General features: G+C 37.0%; 2 protein-coding genes across 6 annotated transcripts; one reads left to right on the top strand and one right to left on the bottom strand.

Moving 5' to 3' along the window:
- Nucleotides 1–986: 986 nt before the first annotated feature.
- On the bottom strand, nt 987–7,857 carry LOC113706910 (AT-hook motif nuclear-localized protein 10-like). Its single transcript, XM_072061587.1, has 5 exons — nt 6,964–7,857; nt 6,737–6,789; nt 5,245–5,376; nt 1,608–1,769; nt 987–1,530 (listed from the first exon to the last, which is right to left on the bottom strand). The coding sequence occupies exons 1-5, from the start codon at nt 7,541–7,543 to the stop codon at nt 1,267–1,269; spliced, it is 1,191 nt and encodes a 396-aa protein (XP_071917688.1). The 5' UTR covers nt 7,544–7,857; the 3' UTR covers nt 987–1,266.
- A 6,551-nt stretch (nt 7,858–14,408) lies between these two features.
- Nucleotides 14,409–20,507, top strand: LOC140012953 (uncharacterized). Of its 5 annotated transcripts, none has more exons than XM_072061655.1 (6): nt 14,409–14,893; nt 17,269–17,433; nt 17,539–17,616; nt 19,097–19,162; nt 19,286–19,345; nt 19,428–20,507. In XM_072061655.1, exons 1-6 carry the CDS (start codon nt 14,603–14,605, stop codon nt 20,250–20,252), a joined length of 1,485 nt encoding a protein of 494 aa, XP_071917756.1. In that variant the 5' UTR covers nt 14,409–14,602; the 3' UTR covers nt 20,253–20,507. The 5 variants fall into 5 exon arrangements, with proteins under 5 accessions (XP_071917756.1, XP_071917758.1, XP_071917755.1 ...); XM_072061654.1 differs by having other exon boundaries at nt 14,420–14,893; nt 19,280–19,345; XM_072061656.1 differs by having other exon boundaries at nt 14,424–14,893; nt 17,272–17,433; nt 19,280–19,345.
- The last annotated feature ends 669 nt before the right edge of the window (nt 20,508–21,176 follow it).

Below are 21,176 nucleotides of genomic sequence, written 5' to 3'. Positions count from 1 at the left end.
CGCCCACTTTTCACTTAGAATTTGTAGAGTCGTCAAGATTATTATTGTATTAGGTGAGATGAATTTTCAGAACAAATTAGTTCCTTTAACCGAGCAACGACGCCCTAAGATGGCCATGATTAGTTATACTTCCTTAGTTTAAATGTATAATCCATCAACTTCATGCACTCCCTCTTGAGTAATTTAGTTCCACTTACAAGTGTGTTTGGATAGGAGATTATTTAGAATAATTTAAAAAAAAAAAAAAAATATTGTAGCACTTTTTTGATGCAATGCATATGGGATTATTTGGCTTGATTCCATTCCAGGTTTCAATTGGATTCTAGGCACTGACTAGCCAAACAAAAATTCACCCACACACAGAAAAATAGAACCTTTTCCCAGCCTGCTTCAGTTTCTATAGTCAAATTCTAAATTTTAATGAATCCAATCCCACTACACTTTATTGTCACCCCTCAAAACCATTGCCTAATAATTCAGTCCTGTGGCGTTTTGATTGATCCATCATCCACATGCAAAAGAGATGTGACATACATTAACCTGCATTTGATAGAGATGTAGCACACAACTGCTGATGACTTTTGATGTTGATTTCTCCATGTAGATGCCATAATGTCATGATGGCTATTAAGCCAAAAGCGACAAAGAAAAGGGGGCTTCTGAAGTGACAAAAAAAAAAAGTATATGCAGAAAAAATCAGCCAATGCAATGCGCAACAGATCAACATTTGAGCTAGTTACTAAATTAGTGGTACAGTAAAAGCTGAAACAGCTTCATTGGGTGCCATTATCACTGCAATGACAAAGTGAAAAACAGTGCAATGTATCAATTTTTTTGTTTTTTTTTTTTGGTTGCAAAACAATAGTTGGAACTTTTTTTTTTCTCCATTTAGTCGAAGAAATCATCTGAATGAAGAAAATCTTTAAACAGTATACACCTAATAATAATTCCTAAAGGCAAAACCCAAAAGCTTACAAATAAGCCAGTTAGGTTAACAGAAATTAAATATCATGGCAGAAAACCAACACATTCTGAGAACAGGGGTGGCAAATAAATTATGCCTCGGCTGGCCAGCCATATCCAGATCTCTGACAGGAGCAAACTAAACATGGACAGAACAAAAAAATGAAAGACTATGAAAGGTTGGGGAAGAGGAGAAGTCTAGGAAAAGGAAACAAAAGCCCTATAATCTGCCTGTTAGCATTTTAGTCAATCTCTAACCTTGGCGCATCAACTAAACAAGTCAAGAGCCCAAGAAACATGATGTCAATTTGGATGCATCTTGACAGTGGAGTTTGGCCAGCCCATGTTTGTGTACATTGGAATGTTTTGGATTGTTTGGGCATTATTGTAAGGCCCTGAGCTACGATTAAGCGGACTACCATTGTCGTCTGATGAATCACTGGATGCACCCTGGGAGGGAGGACTGGCTCCTATAACTGGATTACCAAAACTCAACATGCCTGGGGCTGGTGCAACAGTTGAGCCTTTTGGCTTTTTCCCATCTGCAATGAAGCTACCAACAACCACCTGGAAGAGGCAAACAGATGGTACAGCCAGCACTACACAGACACGTATCACTGACAGAAAGAAGAATAAAACAGTACCTGTACAGGTGTAGCAGCCATAAGCATTCCTGCAACTCCACCACCCAAGACTCTGCCGTCTGACCCTGCCAAGGACACGCTCAAACCTCCAGTTCTACTGCGGCTACCATTATTTTCAGATAGCAAGAAGGAACCTGATAATGAGATAATCTCAAATCGACCCTGTAAATGAAGCAGCACAGTCCATGAATATGAAATAATAGGTCAAAAAACAATGATAAAATCTCAAACTAAACAAGGCATACAAGTTCAATCAATTAAAGAAAAATGCCAAACATAGAGAAGGACAAAAACAAGATAAGCAGCAAACTAGTCATCAATTGACTACATGAAGAGGTTTTTCCCACTTATGACTGGCAATCATTTTTTCAGCTTTGCTTACCCAGGCACCCCAGACTATCACAAGTGTAGTCCACACATACACCAGGGAGAAGAACAAGCTTTACTGGCTCTGGTAGGGGGAAAAAAAAGAAAGAAAAATGATGCAAAGATACCTTTGGTAGTCATTATGGTAGCAATTTGGCTGTAATACATACACTCTTACAACATGTTACCTAGCACCAGTACACCATAAACCTAACTGAGAGTACATTAAGTCACATCTCCTCCAGGGTCCACCTCTAACATATACACTCAAACAACACTGAAGCAGAATAACAGAGTCAAGAAGATCAACATAAGGCACTATTACAGGTATACTCATGCATGTTTCTGACCAATTCTGTTCTCTGTTTTTAAGTTTCAAGTATCTGGTTCCTTAATTTCACGACTTTGACATTCTAACGTATTTGAAGAGACATAATACAATGGGAAGAACTGCAATAGGACATGTCAAAAACACCAGTTTACCATATCTGGTGAGTTGAAATGTGGAAAACAAACTGAGATATTGCATATGTAAAGAAACTGCAATTTTTCCTCAGAAACTTCTGTGACAAGGAATAATACTGCTTCAGTATACAGACTCATAACTCTGTAATCAATATAAGTTTTACTTATAGCTCAGCATTAAAAAACAAAGACTAGCCATGTTAACAAGTTAGGGTAAGATGCTCTAAGACTTGAGCAACACTATGAAAACAGAAGCAGGGAATGGCCTACAGCCTTGTAAGGTCTACGAAATTCAGTTTTATTCGTGCTTGCTAATGGGATGTTCTAGTGTATGTGTATCAAACCCATAATATCCATGCTAAAACAAAGGAATCTCACATTGCAGAAAATATGAGTTCAACATCCTTCTGAAATGGAAAACAGCTGAGAATTTCCTGAAAGAGCTAACCTATGCAGCTTTATTCCTGCTTATATAGACTATCATACACCTCACGCCATGGTGACAATGATGCAAAGACTCATTTTGACACTTCAATAAGGGTAAAACAAGTATCTCCACTTCACCTCCCTAAAATTGCATACAATTCAAAACTCATGTGCCTTCAGTTTAAACCAACCTCCACATAAAACTTGTTGAAAAAATTCAAACTGATGCCAAAAAAAAATGTTTTGAGTTGGGGCGTGTGTGCACACGCACGCGTGTAGCATCAGCCATGCAAATAGGAATGCTTTTTCCCTGAACAAAGAAACGACAATTCTCCATAAAGCTCCCTCTTTTTTCCCTCAGGAAGTTGACTTAAATTACATGCTTGAACATGTCCCAACTATTCCCATGTATATCACACCTCTACAGTAATACAAGTTTTTGCCAATTTCAAGCCTATTTGCATATGCTTGGCATTGCACCATTGTATTTGGGCTCCGAGTGGCATTTGGTGTTGTAACTTTCTCAATAATTTGAAGTGAACAATTTCAGAAACAAAGTGAGCAAATCTCTAAGACTTGCCATTTTATTGAAGATAAGGGTAACTCACAAGAAGGTATTAAGTCACGTAACACTAGCTGCCAACTTGAGTGGCATATAAGTGTCACCACTTCACCACAAGCCCCCAAATGAAAATTACCCAAGTAGATTAACAAGCTTCACTTGTATTACACAAAGGAAAGGCAAGGAACAGGATGATAGAAAGAGGGTTAGTGCAACACATGGCATATCATCATGTAATCTGGAGCCAACTGATCAGAAATTTACCAGATCATTATCACTACTTTGCTTTTATCAAACAAAACTACCTACCCCCTTATCAAACAAGACTTAAACACAAGGCAAGGACTTGAATTGGCAGAAAACACTGGACCACTACAAAATAGCAAGACTTGTAAACAGCAGAAGTCTCAAACTCTATAAGTATCTGATATAACTAGCGAATAATATTTCAGAAGTAACAAGAGTAGTATGAGATTGTTCCAGGCAATTCATCAAAAATCTGTAAAAACTCGCACATGTAAAATTTCATATATGAAGGATCATGTAATGCAGACCATGTTTATTTTACAGGAAAAAATCATCCCCAAATGAAGTGTGCTTTTGGGCAAGACGGAAAAGAAGCAGAGGATGCAGCACCAACATGCTGGAATAGATCATGGGCCACACTAGGGAGAGAAAGCCAAAAGTACACCAACTTGTCACCGAAAAGGCACCAACTTATACCTTTTTAACGCTTTTAAGGGAGTGGGTGAAGAGGGGTCTACTTAGAACCAAGGCCAAGTGCTTGATGATCGTTACTTTCTATCTTTTGTCCTAAGATATACTTTCGCGAAAAGCATGACCTGATCAACCCAAAAACAAAGACTACAAGAAACGATGTATGAGCAAAAGAGAATTCCATAACCAATAGCTCAAGCTGAAAACAAGCAAGCTGGGTTATCTGGGCAAAGCTGATCAATGCATATCAGGGTTGCCAAAATTGGCTAACAGAATCTCTAGCCATCAACACCTTTACATATTCAACCCCAAAATACCAACAAAAAGACATGGAAAGGGAATGAAGATGTAGGACTTGTGTGATAATAAAGACAGCATATAGGGCAAGTATATTAGACCAACTATTTCAGGGTGGGAACAACAAAAAGAGTTTGGTACTATATGAGTAAAGGTCAAGCTTACAAAAATTAGAATAAGAGCAAGCTTTGAATATCAACTCCACGATAGTTAAGTTCCATGTACTTTCTGAGAAGTCAAAAAACAAAAGGTTGGCATCTCCAAGGACTGCAGTAATTCATGTAATAAACTCTAAAATTGAGAAATTTCCTCATTTTTCTCTCTTGATACTTGAGTCTGACATCAAAAGCCAAGTTCAAGTATAAACAAAGGCCTCTCACAGTAAAAGGACCATCAAACCCATGATACTCGAGGACTCTACATCCCACCTCTATAAACACAAGAAAATCAGTACAAAACAGAAAAGAAAACACTGTAATGGAGAACAAGTGGTAAAGCTCGAAACTTCATAAGCATACTATGTACAATAACACTGGGGAACCCATACTACAACAATAAAGAAAACTACATAAAAAGCTGCACTTATTCTTGGTAGATAGGAATAATATCAACTATGAATTTGCATCATAATGTCAACAACCTGCTAAAATAGACTCCATTGTCCACAAATTAGAAACTGATAATAGCCCAATCACAACAGTTGGCGCAATTATGACCTTCTGTACATGCATCCAGCCACAAAGGTACATGCACAGCAGTAAAACATGTTATCATGGGAGCCTAGAAATTGATTAACACACTCACCTCATATGTCACAGTGCCACCAGACATTGCTGGTTGTCTAAGGGTCACATTGCAGATGGCACCATTTGCAGATAGGATACAAACAGTACGTGGCCCTTGCTGTGAAAAAGCCATGATCTTCGATGCTATATCCTGCAAGACACAATTAAAATCAACAAAAGATAAATAAATTTCGACATATATTGAAAATAAACCATTACTACGATAAACTCATTTAAAAATACAAGTTGATATGGAAGAAACTTAAGCAGGAATAAATCGCAAAAGTGTCTCCTCGAGATTTTGATAATTATGTTTAAGAAGCATAAGGCGTTCAAAGTTCTTTAGTCAAGTTGGATATTAGCAATTATGAAGCAATAAATAACAAGAACAATGAGATTCGGCGAACCAATTTTACAGGCAAGTACAAGGAAAACCATGTTTTCCTTGAGAACTGAAAACAAAAAGACAAATTTTGCATTAATTATTATACCAAACTTCATGTTGCCAAAAACCGTGTTCATAAGTATGCCAGAGATAGTTTCAGGTCACATTAGTAAGATGTACAACTTTTAAGTATTTTAAATAATTTTCAAGGTGTGTAAAATATTTTCCACATAGATGGCGCACGTTTTGTTCCCCTCCTAATTCTGCTGACAATGTAGTGTGCACACAGAAACATAGGTAATAGGAATTGAAGAACAAAAGCTTTGCCTCTACACGGTCAATGTCTCTGTAGAGATGTAGCTTGAATCTCATTAAATTGATATCAACTGGAATAGGATTACACCATCACTACTTTGGGGCTCTTTAAACATACTGAAAAATTCATTTCCTAAAGGCACAGGTTGCAACTAGGAAACATGTAATGCAAATCCAATTCAACCCTCAAAATTAATATTGTGATGTAGGAAACAGAAAAGTTCAATCAATTGATATTGTGATGTAGGATGATCAAAGTTTAGTTTAAAACATCATATGCATAAATCTTTGAAATGCAGAACCAATATAGAGTGTCCAGTAGGTGAGAAATAATATTTCATCTTTAATAGATTTTGTGCATAAAAACGTCATTTAGGACGCTAGCACTCCAGGCAATAGGACCATGCGCTAATTTACATATTGTATACCACCTTCCGTAAATATAAGGAAACAGCTCATTAGCATTTCTAGCACATTTATTAGTCAATGGCGTGATCGTTTCCAGGGCTTCCAACAAAACTTCGCCTCGATTTGCATTTGACAGCAAGGCTCAGTTCAACTTAGGAAATCGATTTTTAAGTTATACACTCACTTAAGATAACTTTTCTATTTCCTTAATTGAGCTTTATATAAAACAGATGAGCCAAAGACAATAAAAAGGTATCAATATTTCTATTTCCTTAAAAGTGATCAATATACTTTCTTCTCAAATTCAATGCAAAAAATCACAAACAAAGACAGACTAATCAATAAGCCAAATTACACAGCTCCCAGACAAATTACACTTGAAGGAACCGCATTCACGATTTACCTCGCCAGCTTTCACTGTAATAACATGCGGCGTAAACCCAACTCCTGCAGCTCCTGCCAACCACAATACCAACCCCACAATCATAATTTTACTCCATTATACTCTAAAAATGTAACTTTTAGCAAGAAATAAACAGAAGAAGCTCAGAACTACAACTATCATCATAACTATAAGAGGTTTAGTCCAATGATCAGAGTAAATATGAAGAGGGGTAATTAAAAAATCACCTAAAGCATCAAGCTGTCTCTTTCCAGAGCCAGGGGGACGGCCACGGTGCTTCTTAGCCGGAGTCTCAGATGAAAGGGTCCCGCCACCGCCGCCGCCACCAGAATCCGCGAGGCCCACGACAGAGGCGGAGGAAATCGGAGTAACAGGGGTGGGCGAAAGCCCCAGAGCAATGCTACTACCAGCCCCATCAGGCGAATACTTCCTCGGCCTACCTCTCTTCTTCTTAGCAGGTTCAATGTTAAACCCACCCCCAGGCCCAGTACCACCGCCAGTGGTCGGCGACGACTGCCCACCACCATCTACATAGTCTGAAAACGGCTTCGGCCCGGGCCCGGGCCCGGACGAACTCACCATCGACGAGTTAAACGGGAATCGCGGGGGGTTCTGCTGCTGTTGCTGCATAATACTGTTACTATTAGCGGTGGGGTTGGATTGAAGAGGGTAGGAGTTGGGTTGGTGCTGGGATACTAAAATGGAGGAAGGAGGTGGCGGTTGATGGTGGTGATGGTGGTGTTGTTGGAGGTGGTGGAAAGATTGGGGGTGGTGGGACGGTGCTGCGGAGGAATCTTGGGAATCCATTTTTTTGTGGGCTTTGGATTTTTTATTTCAAATTTTTCTTTTTTTGGGTTTTTTTTTTCGGTTTTTGGTTTTTGGTTCTGGGATTAATGGGGATCGAAGAAGAATCAAATCTAAAGAGGGGGAAAATGAATCAATGATGAACTAATGGAGGAATCTAAGTTCCAAGAAAGTAAGAAACCCCTACTCAGTAGTGACTGAGAAGGAGGGAGTCAAGAAGAGGAAAAAAAAAAAGAGAGAAAATGAAATAGTAAAAGAAATAAAGAAAGATGGGACTTGGGAGTTGGGAGGAAGAAAAAGCGGAGCCGAATGATGGTGAAACTGGGGGGGTTTAGAATTTAGGGTTTTATATATTCTTTTTTTTTCGTCCGTTTTATATGTGTGTGTGTGTGTTCGTGTGTGTTTTAGTGTGTGAGTATATAGATACAGGTCAATATATATATATATATATATACACGTAGTGCAGGTGTCTTCAGTTCTGGGCTGGCTGATGCAGAGTTGTTAAGGTTGGACTATCGTTGGGTCATAAATGTTTCAATGGACTTTTTTGTGTTGCTCCCGAATAAGTTTTCTTTTTTTTAAAAAAAAAAAAAAAAGAACTTCTTTGTTTTGTTTTGTTTCTCTACTAAAGTCTAATGAAAATGGGAAATTGGAAATTTTGCACCAATATCTAAAAAGGTGTCTTTCGGTATAGGTATTTAAGAAAGAAATTAACCTCCAATCTAAGGGCACCAAATAGTACATCCAATGGAGTCATATTTATTACTCCTCAATATGTTTTGTTTTAAAATTAATACTAAAGACTGCTCTTAATAAAACAATTAACACTTAAAATTCATTTCCATTAGTGTCCATTAGATATCTATCTGCGAGAAAATTCAGCAAATTATAGAAGTCAAAGTACAATAGGTCCATCAAGAATGTAGTTTTAGATGTTTTGTTAGAAGAGAAGATAAATAATTGAAATTCTCCCTCAGGAAAAAAAAAATAATAGCAACTTATTTAGGGTGAGGAATATTGGGTAAATTATAGATTTCTGTGGTTAGGAAAAGGTTTCTAGAGTATTTTTTTTATTATCAGATTCAGGTTCGAATCTTATTCCTGACAATTGAGGTTAGGAAAAGTGTGAGGAGGGATGAGAGGATAAACAAAACAAATTATAAATAGAGTTATTCACAAAAAAATTAGAAAAAAGAAAGAAATACAAATAGAGTTTTTTTTTTTTTTGAGGGAAAATACAAATAGAGAGTTAAAGTTCACTTTTGTAATTCGCACAATCTTCTGATTTTTCTATCGCGTCAATCAAGGATCTTCAACTTTCTTCGTTGAACCTCCAATCCACAGCAAAAGATGTCACATCATTCTTCAATTTTGAAACCTATAGAAATGCCTACCTTGAAATCCATTACTAACACATTCTATAGTAATTTTTGGGAGGTAATGTACCTACTTTAATTATTGAAATATACCAACCCTAAGGGCCAACAGGATACTTCTTTAGACGTGACATTTTCTACTTGTATCTTTGTCGTACATAAACTTGTCTGCACATAGCTTCTTTAGCATGAGATTTGAGTCTGAAAACAAATTGGATTTCCTTTAAAGAACACCAATTCTAAGGGGTAGGTTCAAACAAGCAACAAGCATTAAGGCCCCGTTTGGATTGCATTTTTCTGGATTTTTTGTGGAAAAATTACTGTAACGATTTGATATATGTAAGATAAAAAAGTGATAGGGAAATATGTTCACAAAAAATGTAGCAATGTTTCTGAGGAAAATCGCAATCCAAACGGGGCCTAAGACTAAAGGGCATAGTTCATTAACTTGGGATTTAACTCAAGGACATGGTTGGAGTGATGTCTTCTCCGCAGGAGCTAACAATCATCCATGCTATTTGTACGTCAAGGTCTTCTAAAATTGCATCCATGCTTCTTGTTTATGCACCTTCGAGAAAGTGATTCGAAATCAGCATTTTCTTCATAACCTAAGGGTTAACATTGAGCATTTATTTGTGTAATGGAAGGTCTGGCTCATGAAATTGGAAGCATATAATATTTATTTTTTTTGCACACTTAAAATCTATGACATAGTGATTTATTGTCTAATTCTACACTCGTGAACTATCTTTTCCATGGATTATTTGGATAGAGTAAATCTTTTACTTGTAACTTGAGCCACCCAACTCTCAATAACCATATTCACTTCAATTTCATGTAGAATTAACATGCTCTAACATCATGAATATGAATTAGTTTAGTCTCCCCTTATAAAGCTCTTTTTGGTTACCTTGTTTCTCTATTTTATCAGTGTCAAAGGCACACCCGATGTGTGTGCAATTAGATAACAATTAAAATGAATTAATTTTGTATAAATTTTGTTTATTACATACAAGAAATTTATATAAAATTTTCATGAAAGAGATTTGGTTTTTATGGTTATAGTAATTTGGTAGTTACACTACTATTTATGGTGGTTATGAGTAGTTATATTGGCAAAATGTGATTAAGTGATCAGGGTAAAAATTAATTTTCTTAAGGTTAAAATTAAAAATTCAAAAGATGACAAAAAAGTGTTTACACCAAGAGTCATTAGATACTCGGGCATCTGTACAATGAGGAGGCTTTATCTCCCGAAGTATAAATTTGTATTTCTATCTATCAATAAGAGTGTATATAGCACTAACATATTAAGAATTAACACATTATGCTAAGAATCACATAATCAGCTAAAAGCAGTTAAGATAATAATATATTTAAGTATTCAACTATAAAATATAGACCGTGGAACAGTAAATTTTTTTTTAAAAAAAAGGGAAAATGACCAATTTAGTCCCTGACCTTTTTTTCCCATCGATTTCATCCCTTACTATTATTTTTAGTCAATTTGATCCCTAAACTTATATTGCTGTTCCAATTAAGGATCTCAGCAATAGCGTCACTACATAAATTCGATCAAGCTCTTAATTGAGCAACCAAAAAGGGGTATTTTGGGAACTTTTGTGAAGATGAATAGATTTGAAGTAGGTTGAAGTAGTTGCTACTGAAGACGTTTTTACTCTTTTGTTACGCAGATGGAAATTTGTCTTTGGTCCTGTTTGGTATTCACAAATGGCTGGAATATGTGATTAGGATTAGCTTCATTTTGTCTCTTGTCCAAATTCCATATTTTGTAGTGGTAGGACTTGGATTGCAAGGGTTATTTGTCATCTTCAAAACATTATGTAGTTTGGAACAACTGATTCCATATGAATGAAATTATGTTAGTTGGTGACTATATATCACATTGTTCCATTTGAAAGCGTTCGTAATGTTCATACTCGAGCAATATTTTGTTCAATTTTTGTATTGGTCATTAGTTATGGAATTCTTCCAATTCAGCCAACAATAACGAAATAACATTGCATTTGACACCAAAAATTCACTTAACTAAGCTTGGAATTCAAAACTATTACAAATACTGAGCAATCCAAATCCAAAACTTATCATTACCTCGACAAAAACTCAGGAATTACTTCATTTTAAAAGTATAGCATTACAACTTTAAGATACAGTGTTCAAAACTAATGCAACATCTTCAATTCCAGCAAACCTTACTTCTGCCTTTGCTTGCCTCCAAGTACAGCAAAAACTAAAATGCAACAATAGACACAAGCCAAGAACAAGTTTTGATCATTGTTCCGACCCTTAATTGTATTTAACAATAGGACACTGCTGGTAGAATCGAACCAATCACTAGACATTGCCATCGTTCAGCAGGAAACTTAGCACATGGTGCATGACGGTCCGCGCAGGAGATGACCTTGTGCTATCGTTGCCCTGTGGTGATCCCGTTAAAATGACGAAAAAAAGGTTCTACAGCTGGAATGCCATGGTACTGTTGATTCTCATACGTTCCAGCATTTTCCTTTCCTTTTTTTTTCCCCACAGTTTTTATTAGAAATGTGTCAGCAAATAAAAGAAGCCACATAGGTGCCTGATAAAGTCCCGCCTTAGCAAATCCCATAAGACTACTAGGAGGCATAAACCGCGCGGTGCTCGGCAGAAAAATATCATCATGCCCAGTTAGGCGTAAATTATTTAAACCTGTAGTATGGCTTTATATCTATTGAAGTAATGGTGGTATAAATGGTAGGAGCAAGTAATAAAGTTCTAATGCTAAAAAAATAAATTAAGCATTAGAATGACAGCTAGCTATGTACAAATCTTCATTTGGTATTTATTTTGATTAGTGATGAACGATGTTGAGAGCACAAAAAAAAAAATTTTTTTGTTCAGGCGAGATCTATATGTTTTCATTCTACATGATTTTGTTATAATAGAAGGCTCCAATCCAAGACAATTGCAGCCTAGATTACCAAATCATTTTTTGGGTTCAGCGAGTGACCAATCCCTTTGAAAATTATAGGTGCCTGTTGCACATATTCAAGAGAACATTCAATTACTTGAACAAAGTAACTGTGAGAAGTTAAGTTCCCAATGATGAAATGCATAAGGTCCAATGTGAAGGTAATGAAATCAAACCTATTAAGCCACAATAGCCATGACATCATCGAATATGCAGATGTTAGAACTCAAACACCACTTAAGAAGGGGACTCATATATAACTGACGTCAATCTTTTCTTTCCCCAGAATAACTTCAGATTGAATAATTACATTGGAGGCAATCAGTGTTTGATCTCTCTTAGTCTCTGAGACAGCACAGCTTGTGTGATCAACAACCACAGCAGAAGGATATTATGAAATGGGACGGGCGGTGGTGGGTGCTTCAGCGCTAGGAGAGCTATATCTTCCAAAAGCCAAAAGAACCGCACCTTTTATACTCCAACTGCACTCCAGAAGAACAAGACAAAACATGAGCGTAGCTGAGCTTCTACTGAAATCCGGAGGCGTTGGGGGTGAGGAGGAGCGAGCCATGGTACTGGTGCATTATGAAGTTAATACCACAATGTTGAGTTAAGAAAGCCGCTGCAGGTATTTTAAGTTCCTTAGATAATTCAAGCACAAAAGGCAGCAATGTGTCGTAGATGATGTAGTCAGTTGGCTCCCCTAAAGCTTCATGTATACTTCTGGATGAGTTCAAGAATTGATTTTGAGCCAACATCTTCGAAGCGAGCCATGGAGGTTGGGACATTGTCTTTTGTGAAGAAGCCACCATCATCATTGCCGTCCGTTATCAAATCATTCTGGACTTCTTCTGACTTTATATCCATTGTTTTAATTTGGAGATGAATTTGCTAATGGTAAGTGTGGTTTTCAGCCCCCCTACGTACCAAAGACTTGCATAGCTGAAGAACAGGATTAATGTGGCCGGACCATTGGGCAGGAATAGCCAAAACATGAGCCCTGTATTCATGCTTTTTGATCTCCATCACTCGCTGTAAAGCTACTGAACAGAAACATCACAGAAGAAGGAAAAGCTAAGCTAATTACACATGTCAGAAGTGAATTGAGAAAACTCTTGGTACATAATTTGGTAAGAAAATCTGGAAGGTATGAAGTTCATGAATGGCCTAGATAATCGATCAGTATAATCTGAGTAACGCATGGTAGTAGTTACTGCTAGTAAAAATAGGAGTAGAAAATTGGTTTTTCATGTTTTAAGGAATGTCCAGTTGCCAATCAAAGAAGTACTACTAATTAGAATCTTAGTACAAAACCTGAATAACTTCTTGATCTGTCCAATTTAAAGTCTCGTACGTATCTGCCATTTTTGAATATCCAAAAATATTTGTATGGCTAATCTTATTTTGAAGTGAAAATCACAATAATTTTGGCCAAATATCACAACAACTTGGTGCATGCATATGCAATAATGTTCCTTAAACACGTTTAACATTTTTTTTTGCCTTTAAAACTAAAGCTAAGAAATCAAATGTAACCCTCATTAATTCTCCAGCTTCAAGGCTGAAAAGTAATACAAAAACAGCCAGTCTCCCACCTAGTAAGCTCCATCCAGCATAAAAGAAGGTACGACAACAGCGGAGAAGAAAGTAAGTGCAGCGGTTTATTATTATTATTATTATTATTATTTTCCAATGTTTTCTTGTCAGCTACGAAGCTAAACGGCGTGCATCAATTGACCAAAAACACATTCAGCAGCCAAAACACAAAACGCCATCGTGCCACTTATTTAGGACACACATGCAGCACACGTGGTGACGACAAAGACGAAACTCAGCTAAAGAGGTCTTTGGCTCTTATACTCGGCTCTGACTTGATCGATATTAGTCAATTCAGATAAGTGATATATGATATTGATCGATATATTCAAATCAATTCGGAGTCGATTTATATATTTTTTTAAATTATACTTTTTTTATAACTTTTTTTATTTTTAATAATTTTTTCACATTTTTTGAATTATGCGTATCATTCGAAATTCAACTATTATGTCGTGACGGATGTAGAACAATTGAGAACGTGACGCAACTGCAGTGGCGAACCATGCTTATACTATTTATGTTGAAGAGAGACTGGGTTTGTTTGGATAGGGTATTATTTGAAATATTATTTGGAATAATTACTGTAGCATTTTTTATGATGTGATGTATGTGAGATAAAAAAATAATTAAAAAGATAAAAAATTGTATTGAAAATTGTAATGATAATATCAACAAATATATTTGACCAAATAATCTGCTGTCCAAACAAACCCGCTGTTTATGCTGAATACTCATCCCCGCCCACCTCTACCCCCAGGCCCCAGCCCCCAACACACACACAAAAAGGGCAAAAAAAAAAAACGAACCTAATCAGCAATGGCTGGCTGGGGGCACGTGCGAGCACCCTCCGCAAGTGAAACAGCCGACGTGGGCAATGGGTGACGCGTGGCAGAAGCACAAATCGGAGCCTGGGACTTGGAAAGTAGTGCGGCTACGTTCCGGAACGACACATGTCACTTCCTTCGTTGCTGATCGGGAACGACACAAATCAGAGCATGCTTGCTTCGTAGTATTTGTACAACTTTGCCGCCTCACCTTCCTTGCTGGGTTGGGTTTGTATGGCTTTTCCCCTTCCATTCAACTCTTTTTCTTTTACGACTACCAGTATAATAACCTCGGATGCTTCTGGCCTCCTACTACTACCACTATCATCTTCTTCTACTACTACTGCTACTAGTAGCTATGGATATGGAGTGCGGCGAGGAGGAGGCGTGTAAAACAACTGCTGGGGATTCGGAGGAGAAAATGATCACCTTAGAGTTGGAGGCCGCGGAAGCTTTGGCGGGTTTAGCCTATTCCGCCATGCCCCACCAACAACCGGAATCCCCACCAGTGATCAACTACGGGTCTTCCTCATTCCCACCACAAATACCATCACAGCCGCCCTCTACCTGTGATCTAACTCCTCAGGTTCTATTCTTATATTTAGTTTGGTTCATCTGGATGCTACTCTGTCTGGGCTGGATGCTTTTGTTCACTACTACTAGTCTGTTACGGTTACTACCAGTTTGTAATGCTAGACGGCTAACAGTAGCATGAAGTTTTACTTACTCGACTGTTTACTACGTATACTGTTACTATTAGTACTTAAGGTGCAATGCGCATTTTTTTATAGCTGATAATTAGGGATGGGCACCTGCCGCCGGGAAGCTGATGGGGCGGGGGAGGGGCGGGCCGGCGGCATTAAAAAATGGGGCGGTGGGCGGGGAAGTATAGCCCTATCTCCGCCCGTTATCCGTTGAAAAAAATTAAATATGTATATTATATATTGTTTGATTTGATTAATTATAAACTTATAATAATAATACTATTAATTATAAGTATTATATAATATATATTAGTATATAAAATATAATTAATTATATTAATAATTATGCATGTCTATTAATAGAAATTAGGGTTAAGAACAAAAAAGTTTCCTGTGGTATACGTAATATACAGAAAAGCCCCCCGTAGTTTTAAAACATAAAAAACGATACCTCATATTTTGAACTAAATTGTAAATTAACAGAATTCGTTAAACTTAACGAAAATGACGATTTTGGCCGTTAAACTTACCGGATTCCATTAAATTTACCGTTAAATTTAACGAATTCCGTTAAGTTTTCCATTAAGTTTATCGGATTCCGTTAAGTTTAATGAATTCTGTTAGTTTACAATTTAGTTTAAAATATGAGGTGTCATTTTGTATGTTTTGAAACCACGAGTATCTTTTTTGTGTATTAAGTATACCACAGGGAGCTTTTTTGTTATTAACCCTAGAAATTATTAATTAGTTATACTGAATTTATTAATAAATTTATACTAATTTCTAATTACAGTTAATATAATAATACTTTTTTTCTTCCAAAAAAACACAATAACAGTGGGCGGAGGAGATGGTGCTCCCATGGGAGAAGTAGGGCGGGGTGGGGGGAGCGGGGGTTGGACTAGTGGCCCTCGCCCCACCCTGTTGCTATTCCTACCGGTAATTCGGGTGGGAAAGCTAGCTACTTGGTAGTATTTAAGAAGACAAATAACAATAAATATGTCCAGCTGCCATTCATGATCATGCGTACCAATAAACCTCCTAATTGCAATAAATTTTGATTAGGAATTAATGTTTGGACGATAACGTTATTCTATTCTTGACGTGATATTTAACTGGTTACATGATTTTGACTCTTCGAATCAATATGTCTAATGATCCATGAATGCAAAACTAATTTGCCTGCACTGAAGAATAAATTTTGATTAGGAATTAATATTTGGACGATAACTTTATTCTATTCTTGATGAGATATTTAATGGTTTATATGATTTTGATTCTTTCAATCGATACATGTCTAATGATTCATGAATGCAAAACTAAAGCCTTGTTTGGCAGATAAGTTTTTTGCCAAATTTGTCTGCTATAAGTTTTTTAAAAACTTTAACTATAGTAATTTCAAAAAACTTTTCAAAATTTTTAAACTACACGCTTCAAAAAATTTTTTAAAAAAAAACACACTTCAAAAATATTTTAAAAAAATTTCTACAGTAAACTACAGTAAATTTTAAACAAACATCCAAAAAACTTACTTGCCAAACGGGGCCTAATTTGTCCGCATTGAAGAATCGTTTTATGTGCTTGAAGCTTTCAAGTAAATCATAAATTTTTACTTTTAAACTGTATTTGATTTCGCTTGAATTGCTCTAATTGTATTGATAATTTCCGTTCATTATTTGAAGTAGAAGTAGCAACGTCAAGTACTTAAAAATCAACCAATGGAAGTTGTGTAGTTTTACTGCACTTGAGACACATACACCTAAGTTAAGAAATAACTCTCCATGCTTGTACAACACAAAGATCCTATTACTATTAGACTAAGTCCTACTACGTAGATGGTCTAGGGTGGATCTTAAAACGACTTTGCCATTCATTAGGGGGATGACATACGGGATTAAGCTGCTCATTACCCGTAGATTCTCTCTTAAATATCGTCGCTAGTTTGCACCTTATACAAATCATTAACTACAAGGTTATTGATTACAAAGGTGCCTTGAAGCGGAATGCCATCCCCCCATCCTTCTTTCTTTTCCTTGCATTATCTGCGCTTGTCTTCATGGTTTTCCAATTTCCATTTTTATGGTGGAAAGGGAAATTTTCTTATATTCAGAGGGGCTATAATCACTATTCATTGGAGCAGATGGTTTCTTATTATTCGAGTTGACTGTAGATTCGTAGAAATATCTCTCTTTACTATGTTTGTTCTTTATCTTTAGAGCTCCAAATGGTGCACAATTGAGCGTCTTTTGTTTTATAGCAGGGTCAGGCAATTGTCATCAAGGAGCCTTCCGAAAGGGTATCAAATGTGATCACTAGAACAGTAAAAGATGAGAAAAATGATGAATTTAAAGCAGGAGGCTTGTCGTGTTCCACCAGTTATTTTTCTGTTGGTTGTAGCAAGTCAAGGCAATCTTTAACTGAGGTACCTAGCGTTAAAGATCGTTTATTTTCTTCTTCCTTCTCCCCTCTTCCTCGAACTCAAAAGAAATGGATGATATTACTCCTTTTTAATTGGGCTTAAATGCAGATTGAAAAGGAAACACGAAGGCTTCGTCGTGTATTGGCAAATAGAGAATCAGCGAGGCAGACAATTCGGCGTAGGCAGGTAAATGCAGTGGTTAACTTTTCTGCTTGAGATCATTACAAATGTTACTACATTTTTGTACATCTGGCTTAGAGGCATTTCTGCGATGAGTTTGAATAAATTATAGAAGCTTTCAATCCATAGAAATTCAAGATGTAGCACTTACGGATATGCTATATTTATACGCTTGTTAGGGTTAAGCAGTGAGGAGCTTATTTGCTGCTATTGTCATTTTTAAACAAAAGCAAATACTTTTCTAGAAGGGCAAATTAAACTTTACCCTCCTCTGGTTTAGTGTTTTTTTACATAACCTCCCTATGATTTTAAAAACTATACATAACCCTCTCATGGTTTGGATTAAAGTGTTAAAGTGATAGAAATAGTCATTCGTAACGGAACTTTTTAAAGTATCGAAATTACACTTATAAATGCATGACACACTAACACCGTATAATTTTTATATTTTACCATGTAACCCCCTTATTGTTTGATACTTTACCATATAACCCTCTTATAGTTCTCAAAAAATATATATATATATATAACCCCTTTGGTTAATAAATAATTTTCAACTTTACATAAAGGGTATTTTTGACATTTTAGGTGATTCCGTTATGAATAATCATTTCTGTCACTTTGACATTTTAATCCAAATCATGAGGAGATTATGTATAGCTTTTGAAATTATAGGAGATTATGTGAAAAAATACTAAACCACAGGAGGTAAAGTGTAATTTGCCCTTTCTAGAGTCATTTATTTATATGTGGTTAAGAGCTTGAAAACAAAGTTATTTTTGGAAATACTAGACTCGAGCAATTCTTCAGCATTGTCCCATGTAGGATTAGTGTTTTAGTAGGATTACAATGCTTGAGTGCTCAGATTGTAAATTATATCAAATATGAAGTTGCAATAATGTTGGATCGGGTCATCATAGAAAAACATTGTGAAGAGTGGGCAAATTTTGAAGGGTTTAACCAATCTGGAGCCCATTTACCTATTTTTCTATGGTGATTGTTACCAGTTTTGCCATCGTAATATCAGGCTGTGCATATAGTTTGTGTTCTGCGTTCAAGTAAAATCTAGTTGCTGTGAAGTGTTCGATGATAAAATTATTACTAGGTAAGTTGGCTCAATAACATGGCTCTACATTCCGCCGTAGAGTTCTGATGTCTTTGACTGCTCAGCCGTATCGTTTGTATATTTAGTTGATATCTGGTAAATGAAACAACAACGGTACGATTAATTTTTATACAGAAAAACGTTTTATATTGATTCTCCTACTCAAGTCTTTTGCATGGACAGTGTACTGCAAGACTTTGATATGTTCTGAGGGCGTCACAGAATATTTTATACATCAGATTACCTTATACATCAGATTACCTGTGATGTGCTGTTCTCTCTATCTATCATCACCATTGTCAAAGTTGCATTTTCCTCCAGTTAATTTGGTTTTTGCAGTCTATAATTCGATCAATGTCATCTGTTCGTTTGCTCTTCCAGGCTATGTTTGAGGAGTTAACTAGAAAAGCAGCAAATCTGACACTGGAGAATGAGAATTTGAAGAAGGTGGGTGGTCATTTCAGCATATCCTTTTGTATAGCTTTAACTTAGATGGAGAATTCCTTGAATCTCTAATATATCTTGCTATTTATTTATATTTTGGGTTATATTTTTTATGAGAAGAAAAAGGAGCTGGCGGCGAAGGAGTATGATTCACTAAAAAACACAAATGATTACTTGATGGAACAGGTGCTGCATTTTGTTTCTGAGAGGAGTTTTTAATCTGTGCAAGTGTAATATTTGAACTTCGATCTGTGTTTCTATTTTGCAGATGGCCAAAATGGTGAAGCCCAAGTCGGAGGAAATCACAGGAGAATCAAACTTTAACTGCGGAGGATGTTCTGTATCTGCATGTTCAAGAACTGCATCTCCTATTGTTCCACTTCACTGGCCATCAGCAGTTCAACCTCTAGATGCTACCCTGTTTCGAAGCAGATCTCTATGTGATATTGCAAATCCATCGCTTTTTGCCATGACACATGCATCAAGGCCGGAATTATTGTCTGATCAAAGAGAATCTGCGATGGTTGCTAATCCAGGAGCTTTGTTATACGTACTGCCATTCCCTTGTTTCTTTCCTCTGCATTCCCTAACAAATGCTCTTCGCCTGCCGTCCCCTCCTCAAAACGATGGACGAAATCAAACTTATTCAAATAATCAGTGCACAGCAAGTTCTTCCATGAAAAACAGTCTGCATGGAGAGGATGACCAAGCCTGTTTATCCTTGAAAGTCAAAACAGAAGCTTCTAATTCAATCTCCGTTGATGATGTCCATCAGGCTGGATTTGGATACCCTCCAGACGGTGGTGGTAACATTGGAGGAACTTATCCTGATAGGATGGTTCTCATGCCGACACCCTTGAGGTGTGTCAGGCCGGCAACTAGTTTGCGCGTAGGACTTAGTACTGCTGCAAGGAGAAATGACACTTTAACCAAGGCGGAGGTTGTTGCATCTTCTGCCGGACAAAGAGAAAAAGGTGCATCGGAAGAGCATCAAGAGCCAGTGGTTTACACCAGGAAAATGTCAGAGGATGCAACCACTGCTGCAGAAGCCAGGAGGAGGAGAAAAGAATTGATGAAACTGAAAATCCCGTAGGTTGGTCATTAACATTGTAATTTTTGTAATAGTAGGGTCTGAAGTTGCAGGCTTCAAAGGGTTTATCGAATTTTCCGGCAACAAGAGGCTATCAGGATTGAAAGCAAACGGGGGACCAATTCAGAGGAGAAGATTAAAGAAAGGGCAAACTCTGAAGTGGCTCTAGCGTTTCCTGGACTTTTTGAGGTTGAATCTCATGCTTTTGGCTCCAAGTTTTCACTTGAGGTTGAATAAATAAAATCTTTTGGAATGAAACATCAGCTTTGGGCGAGCATAGTATAAACATCAGCATTAGTAGAAGTCTGTTCTTCTAACTGGGGCAAAAAAAAAAAGTGAAGCCTATTTTGTTTCAAATTTCTTACAGAAATGTCTAGCTGCCGAGTCGAGGAGCACTGAGATATCAGGCTCTACAGGATAGCCTCTTCTCGCTGAAATCCTCTTAGTGACTGGTATCATAGTGCTCCTGAACGCTGTAGCTAGAGCAATTGAAATTAAGAATATGTATGATAATCAGACTGATTATATAGGGAGCAAACAAAGAAAAGGCAAAAAAAGAAAAGAGGAGATTAAGGAGTATGAGTACCGGTTAGTGTTTGGGGGACTAATTGGTCTATCATATCATGTTGCTGGACTGGCTTCAATCAGTATGGCAGCCAATCCAACTAAACGGGAAAACTGCTACTACATGTTAGCGGTATAGGTGGCGACGTCCCATTACAAGTCATGCAAACACACCCGCACAGTGGCAAATGATTTTTGCATATAAGATTTTGCTTCCAAGCTTTACTCATGCAGCCTTGCGATGCACTGATCGAAAAAGGAATTCGGAGCCACCAACTTCATCTTTATGGAATTTGGAAGTACAGCAAAAAGAATATTCATAAGAAGCAATCATTTCTTTTTTTAACCCCTTTTCTTCAACAC

The sequence above is a fragment of the Coffea arabica genome, chromosome 8e (genome assembly GCF_036785885.1).
Source record: "Coffea arabica cultivar ET-39 chromosome 8e, Coffea Arabica ET-39 HiFi, whole genome shotgun sequence".
Classification (NCBI taxonomy): domain Eukaryota; kingdom Viridiplantae; phylum Streptophyta; class Magnoliopsida; order Gentianales; family Rubiaceae; genus Coffea; species Coffea arabica.
The sequence above is the reverse complement of the archived record's forward strand: the minus strand, read 5'-3'. Positions and strand labels throughout refer to the sequence as shown.